Source organism: Trichechus manatus, unplaced genomic scaffold (assembly GCF_000243295.1).
Source record: "Trichechus manatus latirostris isolate Lorelei unplaced genomic scaffold, TriManLat1.0 scaffold00161, whole genome shotgun sequence".
NCBI classification, from domain to species: domain Eukaryota; kingdom Metazoa; phylum Chordata; class Mammalia; order Sirenia; family Trichechidae; genus Trichechus; species Trichechus manatus.
Genome location: NW_004444097.1, coordinates 3,675,504 through 3,694,616, shown reverse-complemented (window position 1 = coordinate 3,694,616; position 19,113 = coordinate 3,675,504). Strand labels below are relative to the sequence as shown.

The window sequence follows — 19,113 nt, the reverse complement described above, 5'->3', positions numbered from 1 at the left end:
TTGGCTTATTACATATTTTACATCATTAGAAGTAATTTAGCGTTCAGGATTCTGAATCTGAGCCCCCTGTGCCTTGACTATTCAGTATAATATTAGCATTCAAAAGAGAAAAACAACTGAATGTGTCAAATAGAAATGATGACAGAACGTTGCTACAGTCAGGAGGCTGACAATTATAAAAACTGTCATAGCTGAGGAACTGGAAAAAGCCTAACTGAGCAAGATACCTTGTGTCTCTTGGCTGCAGACCTCGATGAGTGCTCGGAGAACCTGAACCTCTGCGGCAACGGTCAGTGCCTCAACGCCCCAGGGGGATACCGCTGTGAGTGCGACATGGGCTTTGTACCCAGTGCAGATGGCAAGGCCTGTGAAGGTAACTTTGTGGGGCCTGATGATAGTTGGTTATTTAAACATTCCTGAAGTTTTTTCTTTCTTTTTTTTTTTTTTTAGTTGAGGTGTGTTTTGGCTTTACTTCTAAGCTGGTCAGTTCAGTTTGTGGAGGGGTTAGGTCCCCAGCTGGGCCAGTTATCTTTGTGCAGAGAAAAATCTTGAGTCCCTGACCACAAGCTGCATGTCTGACCCCAGCCAGATGGTCTGCAAGTATACACCCACTGGTTGTAGGAGAGAGAGGACAACCAAGTGGAGTTAACTCAATGCAGCTCATTTATCCCTGTCGGTGGGGAAAAGAACTTAAAGTGTAGGTCCTCTGATAATGTCCTGTTGGAGAATTATCTTTAAATATGGAAACACAGTTTTTAAACTTTGCCATGGTACGGTTTCTATAAATAAAGGCTTTAATATAATAACAGAGAAGATAGTCTTCTCCATATATAGAATAATGTCCTTGTATCTCTGACAATGGCCTCTAAATATCTAACATATGTGAACATGGAGCAGCTTTTGCAAATCCATCCATTATGGAACCCCTTGGTATAATGTCATATGTCATGCTATTTCTCAGAGTAAGGCTCTGTCTCTCTGAGAAGTGATGGTCAGACAGGAAATGTCCTGGGACCCTGTTGGCTGGGGATGGGTCCCGTTAAGAAATGCAAGGTTCTTCTCTTTACCAACACTTCTCAAATATAAGTCCATTATTCCTCTTTGAAAAGAATTAGCAACTACAATGAATTAAAAAGATTTCAGTAGAAATAAACAAACGATAAGGACTGACAGAATTTTAAACAAGACCCCGATAGTGAATTAGCTAATCGTTGTTCCTCGTTAACAAGACATTAACTCAAAATCAGTCTTTAACTATGACATGTATAGTAATTCGCTCGTATATGTCTATGTAAATACTTTTCTTTGTTATGGAACCACTGGGTGTTCTTTATACAGTTTATGTTAAATATGCAGAGTTTGATATAAAATTCCTGTGAGGCAAGAAACCAGATTATTCTCTTCGTCACGTGCCTGATACCTCGTTTACTCTTTTTACTCTGAACATCCAAAGAAAATGGGTACTGTGCCACCTCTGGTGACATAAATAGTGAGACCTTCACTTCTCCTGATGTAGTCAGAGAAGGCTTTATTTGTTTGTTCTTAGCATAAATCATTGCTGGCAGCACGGTCGTAGCTATTTAAAGCCAGTCTCAAGGATGAAAATGTGCTTGCATGTCAATTGCATAGGCAAGAAGTTAACATGATGCAATGATAGAGGCCTGGCAAAAGCTTTTACAGTTTTTAGACCTCTATCAACTGTACTGGGGATACGAAGGATTAGAAAACAAAGTTACCACAAAGCTTTTGTGGTCTTCAAAATTTTATTTCACAGCAAAAACAGTGACTATATAGATAAAAACAACAACAAAAACATTTAGCCTAAGGTGACCTGTTTGGCTATTTACAAAAGCAGTGTGGACGTATGTTAAACACCATAAAGGAGATACATACATATAAGTGCCCAGCATGCTGCGTGGCATGTAATAAGGACTGCGTAAAAATAAGCCCCACTATCAGACTTCCCTGTACATGACAAAACATCTAAAAGTCTATAGGAGAGCCTAGATCGATTATCAGTTCATCTTCATTTTCTTAATAATAACATCTTTAGCAGAAAAGACATCAAATTTTTCCCTTTATTTTACCCCTCCACCAAGATATCGACGAGTGCTCCCTCCCAAACATCTGCGTCTTCGGAACTTGCCACAACCTCCCCGGCCTGTTCCGCTGTGAGTGTGAGATAGGCTACGAGCTGGACAGAAGTGGCGGAAACTGTACAGGTAAGAGACCCGTTCCCATTAAAATCTGCTCCCAGGTCCCCAGGGAACCCAGCCAAGGGGGCCTCACTGGGACCACGAAGTATAGTCACAGAGGAAATGAAAGGAGAGATGAAGCATTGAAGCCTCAGATATTGCGGGGTGACTTCCTCAGACCTGGGACTGCTGAGATGTGAGTGAGGGGAGGGAAGAGTAGTAGACAGTTGCAGGAGCAGAATTTGAAGCTTAGCGTCAAGCTCATGACTACAGAGGAGTGGTTCCAGAGCCTTCCAACTGTCAGGCTTCTTAGCCCTTTCCTTTGCTCCCTGGCTACATTTTCAGAAGGTTTTCTTTTGAAGGGCATGCTATGAGATCATGAGTTTTCTCCTTGTACTTTCCTTGTAATACCTGCTCCCACCCCACCCCACCCCACGCCACCCCACCCACCAGTGGTCACAGATATGTGGTGTATAGAGCTCTGTGCCTGTCTCTACCGCACAGAGCTAATACCACCCCCGTCCAGTGGTCACAGAGCACGTGGTGCATGGAGCTCAGTGCCCGTCTCTACTGTACAGAGCTAATAACACCTCCCACCAGTGGTCACAGAGCACTTGGTGCGTAGAGCTCAGTGTCCATCTCTAGTGTACAAGAGCCTTTTCCTCTACAGCAAGGGACTCTCTGGGAACATAAGAGCAAAATGTAGGGAAAGCTCAGGCACCTGGTAGATGGCTGCTTGATTTACTCTGGCACTGAATTAAGACTTCGAAAGTCATTTACAGTTCTCCTTCCCAGTCCTCCATTGTAGTTCAAGGCTACTGAGAATACAAGTTCCACTCTGGGCTCAGGATTTCTCAAAATACCTGTTTTTTTCTGCAATCTTAGCCATGACCCAGTGGCTCTCCAACTTTCAACCCCTCCCTCCCCTGTGCAAATGCTCTGGACTAGGGTATTCCTCCCCAGGCACACATTCTTTTTTTTCTTTTTTTTATGGTTGTAGTTTAAGTGAAAGTTTACAATTCAAGTTAGTTTCTGATACAAAAATTTATACATACATTGCTATGTGACCTAATTGCTCTGCCTATACTGTAATAGTACACTCCTCCTTTCCACCCCTGATTTCCCGTGTCCATTCAACCAGCTCCTGACCCTCTCTGCCTTCTCGTCTCACCTCCAGACAGAAGCTGCCTATTTAATCTCTTGTATCTGCTTGAGCTAAGAAGTACACTCTTCATGATATCATTTTATGTCCCACAGTCCAGTCCAATCTTTGTCTGAAGAGTTGGCCTCGGGAATTGTTTTAGTTCTGGGTTCCAGGCACACAATCTTCCACTCGTTTCTCTACTAGCTATTGTGACACCAAGCCGGGCTTTCACCATACCTCAGGGAGTCATGTCTCCGTGGTCTGTGGCTTCCCTCAGTGCCTATCCATCCCCATAAGCATCATTATAGCTAACCTCATTTCTGCTAGTCTGGTCCTATTCATCTAAGCTAACATGTGATTTGAGCAGAAGAATCTGCAGTGGAAGGTTACCAGTGCAGAAGGATTGCCAGTTCCAATGGAGATGATCCCAGGAGATACTGTCCCCACTTCCCGTCACTCCCTTCTGAATCAGTGTGTCTGTTCTTGAGTATTTCATAAGTTTTGGAAACAGACAAAGGGATTGTACAAGGGTAGAATTTGCCAGAACTCATGTTCCAAATATCTGGAATGCTGTACATATTTTCGGAATAGAAACAGAAAGGGAAATATTCAACCTAGCATCCAGGATGGGAGAGAAGAAACACGTTGAGCCTTGTGCTTGGTGTGCATTTGCATGCTGCTTCCCAGGCAGGCACGCCTGGTGGGGGAATCTGCAAAGTGGCGTCCTCCTGAGGGTTCCCTGGGACATCTTGCTCTAATTTTATGAAATAACAAGCCACACATATTAAATATATTTTCTTAAAGCCTGCATCTGAATTTCTGATTGACCGAGGTCACAGCAGTGTTATGCCTTCAGTTACCTTGACTGGAATATTCTTGCTAGTTCTGAAGTTATATTTTATCCTGATGACAAATATGAATGCTAAATGTGTTCCCGGGGAAAAAGACCAAAAACTACGACATATTTCCTTCCTGAGGGGTTCTGTCTCAGAAGTGGAAGGCTGTATTTCTAGGTGTAATTATAACCAGTAGCAATTCTTTTGTGGAGCCCTAGATTCAGCACTACTGTTGCATGGTGAGGTCTGCCCTGTATTGGCTCCAGAGATAATTCTGCCCCTTGCTGTTTGGTTTCAGACGTTAACGAATGTTTGGATCCGACCACATGCATCAGTGGGAACTGTGTCAACACTCCAGGCAGCTATACCTGTGATTGTCCACCTGATTTTGAGCTGAATCCAACTCGAGTTGGCTGTGTTGGTAAGATCTTAAAAACTTTTCAGAGAAGGATACTGTTTATTATTTTTAAAGCAGCACCAAACATTCCATCTTCAAGATTTTTGTAAAATCAATAATGTAAAAATTTGAACATTTCCTAAATCTGGTTTATACCTTCAGGTACCCTTTCTGTAGGTAAATTCCTAGTGCATATTCTTGGGCACTGTATAGTTTCTTAGTAAATTATGGTTTCTAACAGTTGCTGAATAGGTTTGAATTTCCAGTCCTCAAGTGGGAAGCATCTGGCTGACACTTTGTTTGTCCGTGGTCAATAGATACGCGCTCTGGAAATTGCTATTTGGATGTTCGACCTCGAGGAGACAATGGAGATACGGCCTGTAGCAATGAAATTGGAGTTGGTGTTTCCAAGGCTTCCTGCTGCTGTTCTCTAGGCAGAGCCTGGGGTACTCCTTGTGAGCTGTGCCCTGCTGTGAACACATGTAAGTTGACATCCTCCTAGTTATTATTATTGCGGTTCAGGTCAGTTCTCCTTTCTAGATCCACAGAAGAGAAGCCACATAGGGAGGGAGCTGCCACTGGTCTCCACTTTTAGATCAGGGAAGGGAGATAGATCCTCCCAGCTCTGTTGAGGTCCTCTCTTCCAATGTGAGAGTCAGAAAATGGCAGCCAGTTGACTTGCACTAAAAGGTCAGATTGGATTCACTTAGACAAAAAGACAGAAACAGGAGGAAAAAAAGGTCAGGTTCGGCAGGTAATGCCTCACTTCAATTTGCATGCAAAGCAGATAGCATTATTTTAAAGAGGGCTTTCCAGGCCAGTTATTGATACCATATTGTTTATCTTTCAGAGACCTATGGATTGAACTCTTTCCTCTTATCCATTAATTAGATCCATGAGCCCATTAATTAGCTAGATTTGGAACACTGAGAACAGACTCAGAGTGTCCCTGAGTGAAGGAGAAGAAATTAATTAGGCAAATAAGAAAAGGACAATTATTCCATTCTTATGATATGACTTGAAAGAAAATTTTATAATGTAATTTTAAGGGGGAAAAAAAACTTCCCATTTTTCCATTATGGGTCAGATACGGCTTCTTTGGCAAAGGTAAGTGGCTGCTGTTCACAGGGTATATTGGGATAGGTATAGATTCTTTCCTTGTTGAAGAATCATTCATCCATTCCTTCTAAAAATATTTGTTGAGTACCTAGAGCATTTACTTTGAGTGTGCAAAGATGAATTAGACTAGGAGTATAGAACCTAATAGGCAAATGTGACGTGAATTTACCAGCTGTAATTCACTGCAAGGTTCAGTAAGTACCCTAAAAGAAGAAAGATGAACAGACACAATGCCGTGACTGTTTAGAGGGTGCAGTATAGTAGAAAGAGCACACCTGGTTTCAAATGAAGACTCTACCGCTTGCCACCCATATAACCTTGGTCAAGTGACTTAGCAAGCCTGAGTTTCCAATTGTGTAAATACCTTGTAGGATTAGATGAAGTCACATATGTAAAGCACCCAGCAGAGGGACCAATGCCGAGTAGGCACTTTTTCTCTCTTCTCTTCAGAAAAGGAGGTCAGTTCTGGTTGGGAGAAGGTAAGGAATACCTTGTAAACTTTTGAATTGGACTTTGAAGGAATGGTGAGATGTGGAAGAGGAGACTTAAAAAGAGTGGGTGATTGCAGATAGAGGAGAAGAAAAAAAGTGAAAGAGGAATATAGTTAATTTCATTGATGCTGAAAGGCACAAACTAAGATTAAGTGGGGGAGTCAGCTCCGTAGATTAATAATGATTGGCAAAGGAATAGAGGCCCACTCCACCCCAAATCTGGATCAGAGCTACAATTGGAATATATACATATATACATTCATGTATATACACATATAATTTCAGAAATCTAGGACAGGGATTATCAGTTTTGGAAAGAACACAATGATCGTGAAAGAACTGATTCACAGAGGTTGATACAGCAGATTAGGGTCAGTCCTATGCACGCGTCCCTGCATCTGTTACAATGCTGGTGTATGGTGTATGAAATAAATGTTATTGAGTGAAATACTTGGATGAAAGAATTAACAGAGGGAATGAAAGGAAACTGTAGAAGGTTGTTTTTGGAAACCCAAGGAGTCTATATTGCCACTCTTAGAACCAGAGGGGCAAGAAAGATTTCTAGTCATTAAGGAGAGAAGTGAGGTGAGAACCCACCAAGAGAGAACAGTTTTTCCTAAAGCCTGTGTTGGAAAGCGTTTGGGAGACAGGTTATTCTCAAGGAAATCTGTAATTCCCAATAAGTAAGTCTGAACAAACATGAAGATGAAAAAGGAGTTTGTTAGAAAATAAAAAGGAAATATTAAAAAAGAAATCATGATGGAGATAGAGAATAAAATAGTTCATAAGAGAGTACGTGGAGGTTCAAAGGCTGGGGATGGTTGCCTTACATTTGGCACTTAGAGTAAAAGCCATTTGAAAATTGTAAGGATATATAAAGATGTTAACTTGCTTCAGATGAGTGGGGTACCTGCTAAAGATCCCTGAAGATGAATCTTTTTAGTTGACTGTTGATATTTCTCATGAGGATACAATTTCTGGAAATTTCGATTTCAAAAGAACTCAATTTGATTTTTGTATCAATAGCTGAGTACAAAATCCTTTGTCCTGGAGGAGAAGGCTTTCGACCAAACCCTATCACTGTTATACTGGAAGGTAATTCTATTTCCTTTATCTTAAAGTGTGCAAATTTTGAACTTTCTTGAGTTTATTTACAATGCTAAAAAAATGCTTTTGTTTTTATTGTAATAGATATTGATGAGTGCCAGGAGCTTCCAGGGCTGTGCCAAGGGGGGAAATGCATCAATACCTTTGGTAGCTTCCAGTGCCACTGTCCAACCGGTTACTACCTGAAGGAAGACACCCGAGTGTGTGATGGTAAACGGCCCTCATAGGATGATAAGTTCTTTCAGATATTGAGAACTGACCTCAGAAGTCAGCAAGCAGTTACCAGGAGAACTGGGGAATTTAGCAATATAGCACAACAGTCTAAACATGAACATAGCCAGGCAAACATGTCACACATGTGGCAATTTGCACTAATGTTACTGAAATGATGTCACTTCCAATAAGCTGTAAATATACCTCTTTTCCTAAGAACAATGGAGTTTTGTTCCATTTATGCCTACAGAAGAGTTCTCCACATTTTTCAGAAACTCCATGTTTTGTTAGAGTGGCACGAGCCTCATTTCAGTACTGCTACATTGTGGACAGTCTGGGTGCTCTTCTCCCTGTCTTTCCCCACTCATCATCTGTGCAGTCGCATTAAGTGAGCTTCTCTTAGAAGACAGCCTTTTGGCTTTATGATGTTAGTGTTTGCTCCTGCGCATCCTCTGTTACTGGAAAGATGTAGAATACTGACCACTGTTAGGTTTCAGAGCACTTGGGCCATGCACCAACATGGGGGAGGTGGTTTTCTTCTACGTACAGGAGTCACATGACTAGTTAGGGAAGAGACCTCTTGTATTCTACATGAGAAATACTCCCCTGGCTCTTCAAATGACTCATTAGGTGAGATAGACAATGACGTCTCTTTGAGTATTAGTTGAGTATCATCATGTAAGTGACACAGCTCTAAGACCCAAGGAGTTAAGAAAGATTAGAATCAACCCCCTTTGTTTAAAAATAAAAAAAAGCAAACCCGTTGCGATTGAGTTGATTCCGACTCATAGCGACCCTGTAGGACAGAGTAGAACTGCCCCATAGTATTTCCAGGGAGCAGCTGGTGGATTCAGACTGCCGACCTTTTGGTTTGCAGCCAAGCTCTTAACCACTGTACCACCAGGGCTCCTTGTTTAAAAATAGGGGAGGTGAAATACTTACCTCCATGTCACCTCACAGATGCAGGTTCCCGAAGCAATTTGTTGATGGCTTCAGCATATATCATAATCTTCCATGAACTTTGTGAACATGTGGAGTACCTGACTGTCTTTCCTGAAGGAATTTTGAGAATTATCTTTCGACACTTCCATCTCTGCGTGTCTTTGTTATGGACTCATGTAGTAGGAACTCCTATAAGAAGACAAGAGTTCATTTTCTAAAACCTTCTGTTCTGAAAATGTATATGCTAGCACAGATCAGGGACACTGCGAATTAAACACATATTTTTTCCTATCGTGATTTCAAAGTACCTTGTAGATTTTCTCCTCACTTGTCAACATTTATATTGACACGAGTGCCAGGCCATCCCAAAGAGTGAAGTTGTCGAATTCACATACCATCTTCTCTTTGGATTATAGATGTGAATGAATGTGAAACTCCTGGAATCTGTGGTCCAGGGACATGTTACAACACTAATGGCAACTACACCTGTATTTGTCCTCCAGACTACATGCAAGTGAATGGGGGGAATAACTGCATGGGTAAGTCCAAGCTTTTTGCAGTAATGCATGTTAGGTCCTCATCTGCAAAGCAAGAAGAAAAAAAAAAACCTTACAAGCCCAGCAATTAGTCCTTAGTGTTATGTTACTCATCAAACTGAGCCTTGCCAACCCTTCACTGTCTTTGGGAGAGCCTTCTCCCCTGTAAACTATAAGCTTGGCATTTTTTCACCACCTTGTGTGGGTGGTTGGGAGTTTTCTTTAACATGTAATGTCGGAAAATCCCAAACAACAGTTTAATAGTACTTCTTTTGTTTGACTTTTGGGTGTATCTTTATACAATTATATTTACAGCACTGACCTGCAGTATTAAAACATCATGAGTCGGAAATGAGAAACTTACTGCCAAATAGCAGTGGAGAATTGTTACTAGGCAACTGGGCAGAGAATCATGTAAAGTTTATTAATGCTACAGCTTTATAACGACTTAGTTCTGTGGCACTAAAATGCCAGAGAATAAATTTCTTCAAGTCCTTTTTCTTGTCGCACATGGATAGCTGGGAAGTTGTATAGAAGAGGGCTGTTTCTGCCCTGAGTAAAGGCTAGTTACGTGGTAGTAGATTCTTGAATTTAATAAAAGAAAGTCCCTTTCCTTAGAAATCTACTGTGAGTTCCCACATTGCCAATCCTTCCCTCTAGACATGAGAAGAAGTCTGTGCTACAGAAACTACTACCCTGACAACCAGACCTGTGATGGAGAACTGCTGTTCAATATGACCAAGAAGATGTGCTGCTGTTCCTACAACATTGGCCGGGCCTGGAATAAGCCCTGTGAACAGTGTCCCATCCCGAGCACTGGTGAGTTCAGTTTCTCCTTTACCAGAAATATAGGCTGATCCATTACCTGTGAATAGTTGGGAAAGTCAGTGTCATCAAAGGAAGAGAAGGGTGCGTTGTTTATTATCATAAGAAAAACTAGCCTAACTCACAAAGGCAAGTATTTAAATTCACAGCTGATCCTGGTCCTTCCAGCTGAAAATTGAATCACAGAATACTTTTAATTTACACACTAACCATTCACCAGATTTATAGACTCAGCATATCACAAAAATATAAACATGGTTATCATTATTATGGATTTCACCATGTCACTGAAAGCCTGGGAACGTTAGGCAAACCAATAAGGCAAAGAAGTGAACCATAATTCCTGTTATTTTTAATGACTTACAGCCACTCTGGTTCCAAAAAGATCTTAAGGCAGCCTATGAAGATGCAAGTGTAAAGCAAGAAATAAGCGTAAGTCAAATGGCAAACAAGTCTAAGAAAGTTGGAGCAAGGAGTGAGGATAGTACACAGAATCCAAGCCAGGATTTCTACACACTTGCCAGAGATGAGCAATAATTTTAGCTCCAAATTTTGTAGCAGCCCATATAAAAATGGAGACATGATCAAGCATAAGATTCTTAATGACCATAAAACAAACTCAACAGTGGAGGGAAGCACAACTCTTTTTGATATTGAGACCTGAGAGAAATTTCTTCTTATGTCCTCAAGGAGAAAAAATATATGTAATGTTATTTGGGTTTTTTTTTTAAGTCTAAATTACATCTTTGGAGTAAATGAGGTGAAGACTTTCATACACTCTTCTTGTATCATACCGTATGTAGTATATATCACATGCTCATTCACTTATAGTCTATGACTGCTTTTTTGGCAGAGTTTACTAGTTTTGCAGAGACTGTGTAGCATGCAAAGCCTAAAGTATTTACTGTCTGGCTGTTTAAGAAAAAGTCTGCTGACCCCTGATCTTGACCAATGGTCTTTAAACCTTTTGATCACACATGCCTGTCAGTAAAATTCTGAGGGTCATACACGTTTGGTGGTGCGTGTGTTTATATATAAATCTCTCTCTCTCTCTCTCTCTCTCTCTCTCTCTATATATATATATATATATATATATATATATACGCACACACATATATGTGTGTATATATGTGTGAATGTATGTACATTTATTTTTTTAATTACAACTGTTCAATTGAACTGTTCTAATATGTTAAGTGTATCATAAAATACACACAAAATTTTTAAAGGATTAGATTTTACAAAGCTAGATAGAAGTTCTAAAATTTTCTTTTTTATCCTGATGGATCAGTGCACATTCCCCTGCAGACCACTCTGGAGACACCTTATGTAGACTAACACGTATATTCAGAAATGTCTGCGTTTTAAGAATCTAAAGATTTCTTCTTCATGTTCAATGCTGGTCAGATCCAGTCATGGCCTTTTCATAAGCTGTGAAAACTACACACATTTTAGGAGTCCCTGAAATTTCTCTGGATACCACTGTCAGCTGGCATGACACTTGTTGCAAGTGGAGACTCATATATTAAGGAAATAAAGTACTAGGAGAAGAACAGATTATATTTTGTTTAAGATAATTCAGATACCTTTCACTGATTTTCATTGGGTTTGCCCAGTAAGACAATGGCCATCATGAGCTTAGATTGATGGCGTACCACACCAGTTAGAGTAGTGATCTGGAGTCACAGAATCTCAGAGGGGAGCGTCCTAGTTGGCATTTAGTTCATGCTTCATTATCAGCTTTGGTGAATTCAGTCTCCAGAGAGAGAGAGAATGCTTTACCAAAAGAAATTCAGTTCCAAAAATTGAAGTAATGACCAGGGTTTGTTGTTTGACCCAAATTAGCCATTTATAGACCCAGTGTCAAGAATTTGGCTAGATTTGCTGGGTTCTCCCCCAAGCTGCTGAGGAAATGGCTTTTGTAAGGGTTCCTTAAACTCTTAAATCCCCTAATACAAAGTGGAGAGAGCTGCTCTTGCCTTTCCCTGGGTCCGGAGCTGAGCAATATCCACAGAGAAACCCAAACTCATGCAGACAGACCCATGCAGGATGAGTGGAGTTGACGTGGAGACGCTGCTTCTCCCTCATTCGCACACCAACGTGAGATCTTTTTGCTTCAGTGCTTGTCTTAAGGGCGAGGTTACAATATCTGTAGGAATTTTCAGGTTGACTTTTTTCTGTTAAATCCTTCATAATACTGTGTATATAAGTACAATGAACCTTTCAAAAATGTTTACAAAGTAATTTCTTTCTGTTGGATTATTCTTTGCTGACCCCTGTCCTCCCCCACCCTGCTTTGTTTAATCCCTGCAGATGAATTTGCTACACTCTGTGGAAGTCAGAGGCCAGGCTTTGTCATTGACATTTACACCGGCTTACCCGTTGGTGAGTTATGATGGCGTTATCAGGACTTTCTGTTTTTGCCTTTGTGTTAGGAAAAGGGAGTTCATGCCATTATTTGTTCAGTTTTTTTTTTCTCTTAGAAGGAAAAATTATTAAACAATGCCATTTAGTTGTATTGAAACATCAATTCTTACTTTGAAACAAACTGCAAACACCCTGTTTACCTCCACGTAGTTGGAAGCAGCATCTGTCGCTGATGGTTAAGACGCCTGGAAAGCTTTTCACAAAATTACAATCACCCAACCCCAGGCATCAACAAAGAGAGAGATTCTGGGAGTAGGGCCAGCTGACGTTTGACTTGACTGTAATTCCCAGTCCTTCCTTCTGACTGAGACATGAGTTTAATATCACTTTTCACACCAATCTTTACATGTAGGTTGTTCACCTAAAACCCTTGCTGTGGCTCAATTTTATCTCACGTGGAGTCTCCTCAGGTCTTCTGCTTTGAGAATTTCAGATGTGAAATAAAAATCTTTTCAGTCTGGGGCCCCATCTGGTAACTGGAGCAGAGACCACTGCACGGTAGAGATGCTTGTGCAGAATTCATAAATCCTGCACAGTGTTCAGCCAGTGTAGGCCATGCCTTTGTGGTTTAAAACCAAATAACACAGAAGTAGATGGAAAGCTACTGCATTCTCAGAGTTTTTCCCTAGTGTGATTTATATGCATCCTTAGATCCTCTTAAGTCTGAGCAATTGTGTCTAGTCGGAAACATCACCACTTGCTTTGTTCCATCTTATTTCTAATAAGTAAACTGAAATCCGCATCAGCCTTTCCAGTGACCTTGTTTAAGAAAACAAGAGTCTGGTCCAGCAATCAGCCTGGCTGTCTTGGTGCCAAATCCATATGGCTCCACAGTCTAGTCAACGTCCAAAGAAACTTCATGGTCTGGAAAGAAAAACTGCTAAATGACATTGGCATGAAACACCTGGCCCTCACTGCTTTGTTTTTCCCTTCCCCAAACAGATCTTTTAATCTCCCTAGAATCTCTGATCCAAAGATAAGAGGCCTGTAATAGTCATGGTGATCCACGGACGGGCCAGGCATACCCCAGTGACGCCTGCCCTGCAATACTGGCAGTGAGCAAAGACACAAAACAGCATTAGCATCATCGCCGGTAGAGCTGGAAAAGCCCTCAGACATCATCTAGTCCAAAAGCTCTGCTTTACACTTGAGGAGACAGAGGCTCAGAGAGGGGAAGGGACTCAGCCAAGGTCACCTAACTAATTAATAACAGAGCTGGGCCCAGAATCCAGTCCTGACTCATAGCTTGCTTTGCCTCTAGCTCTTGCAAACTGGAAATGTGATATTTAGCAATATACTTATTGTTACCAGATTCCACCATGACAAAATATTTAGATGACTGAAGAACTTTGTTTTATTTAAGCTTTTTACTCTCCTTCTGAAAGGTCTTAAGACTGTTGGCTGTAGAATCCATTCTAATGGGGTTAAAACTATAGCACGTTTATTAATCTTGTCTTAAAATATAAACTCCAAGTTGAAGTTCAAATAAAATCCAGACAGGAAAAGAAAATATATTTTTTAATATATCCTTTTGCTATTTTATGCCTAACAACAGCTAGAAATTTGACTTAGTCTGTTATTGTTAAACTTGATAATAATACACACGACTCACATTTAAAACAAATGAATATGAATATAATATTTCATGTTTTAACCCATACTAAAAGAATGGCATTTGAATTTTCTTGTTTGCTGATACACAATTGTGATGTTACTTCTCAGAACTTTTTAACAACGTGAATTCAACAAATGTGAAAGATCTAAAAACATAATTGCCTATATTCAAAATAATAGTATAAACCCTTTGAGAGTCTAAGCTGTTTTTCCATTAAATAGATCAGTTTTCCTTGGAACGACATGAAGCCCTTTAGAAAGGGGTCTGACATAAAGCTATGGCCTATCAAATGTCTCTATTAAGACGGGTTGGTTTTAGAGTGTGATTCGGAAATTGCAGCCACTCTGGTAGGCTCCACTTGAGTCTCTGACCCCCTCCTGACAACTCATGCAAATGGAGGACCGTGTAGAGGCTCCTGAGACTGTGACATCTAAAGGACAGGAACAACAGTAAGCAAAAGCTAGTGCATTATTAGAAAGACCTGTGATGAGACCAACGCTTTGCTTCTGGGGTGTTTGTTTTATCAAACTCTGTCAAGGAGCTGATGGAGGGGCCCTCCAGGATAGCAAGTGCTTTGATAACGACCTTGTGAAGATCGCATGACTGGGATATGGAAAAACACACAGGAGGCAGGTAGTCTGTTAGCAGATTCCTACCCTCAGGGTCTCACCCACCTGTTCTTGGCTATGTGGTCTCTGGCAAGTTTCATCCTCTGGCTGGGCCTCGGTTGCGTCATCTGCATCGTAAAGCTAGTCATCGTACCTAGAGACGATCTCATAGGGTGGCTGTGATGATTCGGCAAGTAAATACAGGTTACATGTTGTAGAAATGTACCAGGAACACAGTGAGTTAGTCACTATTAATACTATTGCTCTTGTGCTAGAGGACAGTTAAATGGTCAGGATTTCATGCTGGTCAGAGAGAGTGGACCAAGCCAGGTTGGGCTGGAGGAGAGGCTGCCCACCAGTCTCCCTCACTCGCTGGCCCAGCCCTGCTTTTGCTGCCTTGGACCTGGCCCTGCTCTCACTTGGACTCTAGCCCTTTTTTACTGCTCACCAGCTCCACTTCTAGACACTGGTTCTGTATTTAACAAATTTGAATTGAACACTTACCACGTGGTGCAGCAGTCAGGGCCAGCCCCCAGTTTTAGGGATTGCCCAGTCTGTTGCAGCATCCTTTCTTAGTGCTGACATGGTCTTCGAGGTCAGCGTGGGCCCAGCTTGCATCCTCTGTTTGACCAACCTTGTTTCTAAAGCCATATGAAGGAGGAACAGGGAGTTGAAGTGGAATTTGAAAGATCAGAGTTGACTATGACCATGGGCTCCTCTTCTGTTCTTCACCAGCTCACTTTTCCCATTCTAGCCAAACACCATTCCACTCTTGGGTAGAGAGGCCACTTACCCTTGGCAGTTACTTTCATTCTGCTCATCAGGTGCACAATGCCCAGTGGATACAGCAGTGACTCCTACCTGTCCAGAGCTGCCATTCTGAAATAAAACCAGAAGAGTAGACACACGTGTGTCTGAAAGTGGCTTAACTATTTCAATTTGCTGTTCATTGATGTGTCCCCACTCCCACACCACCACCCTTACACACACACACACACACATAGAGCACTGAGTTAGAAGCAGCTGACTGAACCTGATTTTCCTGCCCAGGGATCCTATGCGGTGCCAACACTTATACATGGTTTCTCTGTTTCTAGATATTGATGAATGCCGGGAGATCCTAGGGGTCTGTGAAAATGGAGTGTGTATCAACATGGTTGGTAGCTTCAGATGTGAATGTCCAGTGGGATTTTTCTATAATGACAAGTTGCTGGTTTGTGAAGGTAAGTGGTGTTGTGACTGTGTCCTATCCAGAAATGAATCAACTGATGAGCTAGTTGACCACATACATGTGGCAAATTTCTCAACATTGGAATTTCAGAAATGCATCAAGCTCTAGAAATGGTGAGACGTGGTGTGGAATCACACGAAGCTTCATGTGAAAGAGTCCAACTCCCTGTGGAAAAACCAGGATGTGCATTCCCCCCACCCCACTCACACACACAATGTATTAGATTTCCCATCTGATAGGGAAAAGCCTCGAGTTCCTGGGTGTGTCACATAGATGGGTTTTGTTTCACTCTCCTTGAAAGCGTGTATGTGTGGGGGGCAGTCTCCTTAGCTGAATCCCAAAGTCGGCATTCTCTCTCAAACGGAGACATTGCTACTCCCAAGCGAAAACAAGGTTAATGCAGATATTCCAAATGCATGGGAGAATTCCACATGGCAAAGCAGCAGATTTGATTTTATATGAAGAAAGTTGGCATGGATGCAAATGGTACTTTTTCATTTTCAAATTACCCTCCGGTTGCCATATATATGTTCTGTGAGTCTGAGCATTCCTCATAGCACTTCATATTTTCCCTACATCTGGGGAAGATAGTGTTCTTTTACATTTTAGTAAAAGGGACTTACTGGTTATTAAATATAGCATGTGCCTTAGGATAGCTGGAATATTTTTCTTTTTAATACTTAAACTTGGAGTTCTAGGCCATGAGTAAAGTTATAGTCCTGACCCCGTTTTTTTGTTACATTCTCCTCACCCAGGCTTTTCATTATTACTATGGGCAAATCAGCACATGTCCCTGACCGGCCTGCATGTGGGTTAGTGGGAATAGAGCCTTCCTAGGGAGACAGCCATTCCAGATCTTGGCCCCAGTCCCTGTGCTTTGGGAGACGCACCAAGGATCAGTTGAATGAATAGGAAGTATGACATGGGAGAGAAGAAGGGACCCCATGGCAGATGACTTTATATTGCTAAGGTTGGCTGCCTTCCTCACAGCCACAGTCTTCCTCCTTTCATACATGCCTCAGGATCCCTGCCACCTTCTTATGGCATCTTCCCTTCTCTTACATTCAGAGACCCCTCTGATGGTTACTTTACCCAGGCACCTACATCTGCTTAAGCAGCAGCCCTTGACCAGAACCAATAGCAAGGCCACCCATGAGCACCAAGTCAGCGTAGACTGTGATACACACGTGAGGTTGAACATGTGCCTCTGTACTAATGTAAGGTGCTTTGCTTCCAGGGTGACAGTGGGTGTGTAGATTATTGAGTGCTCCAACTTTTGGTTTCCTTTTGAAGAATCTTCACCTTCAGGGTGAATGTTGAATCCAGGGTCTGCTGCTTTCCTGCACTCTTCACTCTCAGAGTCAGAAAATGAAAGTTGATTGAATAAATGCCTAAGCAACACTGAGATTGGAATGGATTTCAGAAGTGACTTAGAGAGCATCCCCAAATGCCTCTGCCCTCTCCAAATATGCATGTAGTCAGGTGTTAGCTGAGATGTCACAGAAAGGCTTGTCTGCGACACCATTTGCCTTCTCCAGTGTCATGAGCTACCCTCAGTGTGTTTCTGTACACCCTTCCCGTCTAGTGAGTGGAGGGTGCTAGGTCTGTTGGAACCTGAGCAGGTGGACTTCTGCTCTTGAATCTGTTGCACAGAGAGGCATCACCCACCCCACGTTCGATAGCACTTCCCACTGGTGGAGCGAGTAGCACACACACACTGAGAGGCATCTGTGAAAGCTGGCTTGGTGTATTCGCCACCCCCTTGTGGGAACTTCTTTGGCTGAGCCAACTTCTGTGTAAAAACATAGCACTGACACTGAAGGCTGTCGTCCACCTCTGTTACAGGCTAGTCCCCTGTATTGGATTTAGACTGAATTAGATTGTTTCATTGCAGCCGGGGGTGGGGGGGATGGGAGGGCATGTAATTTGCCCTGTGGTATAGCCTGGACTGTGCAGTAACTTTTGTGATGTCACAAATTAGAATTACATTAGGTACATGTTTAAAAACCAAGAAGAGGTAGACAAATCACCTTATGAGCGTAGTCCAACCTCTGGAGCATACAATACTTGTTTTATTCTTTTCTTTGGTAATGAGAGTTGGGCTGTTTTTAGTAATGTTATGTGCAGCTTCCCATACTGTATTTCCTTGATTTGGCCACCATGTTGCAGTACTTTAGGGAGGAACCTCTACAGCCCTGCTGCTCCACGCAGGGCCGCGACCAGGAGCACTGGCATCACCTGGGAACTGGTTGGAAGTGCAGAAGTCCAGGCCTTTCGCCAGCTGTGCTGAGTCAGAATCGGCACTTTAACAGGATCCCAAGTGATTTCTATGCAGACCTTATAACCTTCTAAACAGAAGGAGCCTCATTGACTCATAAAGTCCTGGGGCTTTTTGTACGTGCAGGTTAAGACTTCTGTGGTGTTTACTGTATGCCCACATCAAGTCCTGGCCCTAGCAGCTGAGTTTCATGACCTTATTTTGGTCATGAATGAGCATCATTGGAGTCCATATGTGGTCATAAATCAAGTACTCACATTTATGAAAAATATTAGTATAGTGGAAAATTTAGAAAACAAGTTTTGAGTCTTTTATTGTCTTTCTAATAGAACAGATCAAAATAAGAAAATCTGCACTTATTTTTACGTGAGAGGCCATGCTGACTTGACACCAGATTCTGTTCTCCTTTGAACTTGATCCTCTTCTGCTTGTAGATATCGACGAGTGCCAGAATGGCCCGGTGTGCCAGCGCAACGCCGAGTGTACCAACACTGCCGGCAGCTACCGCTGTGACTGTAAGCCTGGCTACCGCTTCACCTCCACTGGGCAGTGCAACGGTACGTAGCTCACCCCCGGCTGGCTGCGCCACTGAAGAGATCTGTCTACCCAGCTCCAAATACCTGGGTTTCTAATGAGATGGCTAGGTTGGAGAATACATGAAGTAAGATTTAGTTGGCTGAGCTCTAATAACTAAATTGGGAATAAATGCTGAAATGTCTAAATACTTTTCAGAAAAGAAGTAACTCATATATAAATAGACTTCATATTTACGTATCCACTGCCTCCACCCCTCCCCAGAACTGCATCACCACCACCCCCCCCCACACACACACATGAGGCAGGGATGTTTCAGTGGTAGAATTTTCATCTTCCATGTGGGAGTCCCAGCTTCAATTGCTGACCAGTGCCCCTCAAGGGCAGGCACTACCTGTCTGTCAATGGAAGTTTGCAGGTTGCTATGACGCTGAACAGGTGTTCAGTGAGCTTCCAGACCAAGATAGGCTGGGAAGAAAGGCCCAGCAATCTGCTTTCAAAAATCAGCCAGCAAAAACCCTATGGATCGCAACGCAACATTGTCCAATCCAAAACTGATCATGGGGCTGGCACAGGACCAGGTGGCATTTTGTTCTATTGTACACGGGGTCACTA

The 19,113-nt window shown here is 42.2% G+C and overlaps 1 protein-coding gene across 1 annotated transcript in view; it reads left to right on the top strand.

Annotated features, from left to right (window-relative positions):
• FBN1 (fibrillin 1) overlaps positions 1-19,113 on the top strand; it is a 275,284-nt gene that overhangs the window by 214,765 nt on the left and 41,406 nt on the right. Inside the window, exons 35-45 of the mRNA XM_004386296.2 lie at positions 248-373; positions 2,100-2,222; positions 4,474-4,596; positions 4,890-5,054; positions 7,209-7,277; positions 7,374-7,499; positions 8,861-8,983; positions 9,641-9,799; positions 12,119-12,190; positions 15,553-15,678; positions 18,399-18,521. Coding sequence (XP_004386353.1) covers positions 248-373; positions 2,100-2,222; positions 4,474-4,596; positions 4,890-5,054; positions 7,209-7,277; positions 7,374-7,499; positions 8,861-8,983; positions 9,641-9,799; positions 12,119-12,190; positions 15,553-15,678; positions 18,399-18,521 — 1,335 coding nt within the window. The remainder of the gene's footprint in view (positions 1-247; positions 374-2,099; positions 2,223-4,473; positions 4,597-4,889; positions 5,055-7,208; positions 7,278-7,373; positions 7,500-8,860; positions 8,984-9,640; positions 9,800-12,118; positions 12,191-15,552; positions 15,679-18,398; positions 18,522-19,113) is intronic.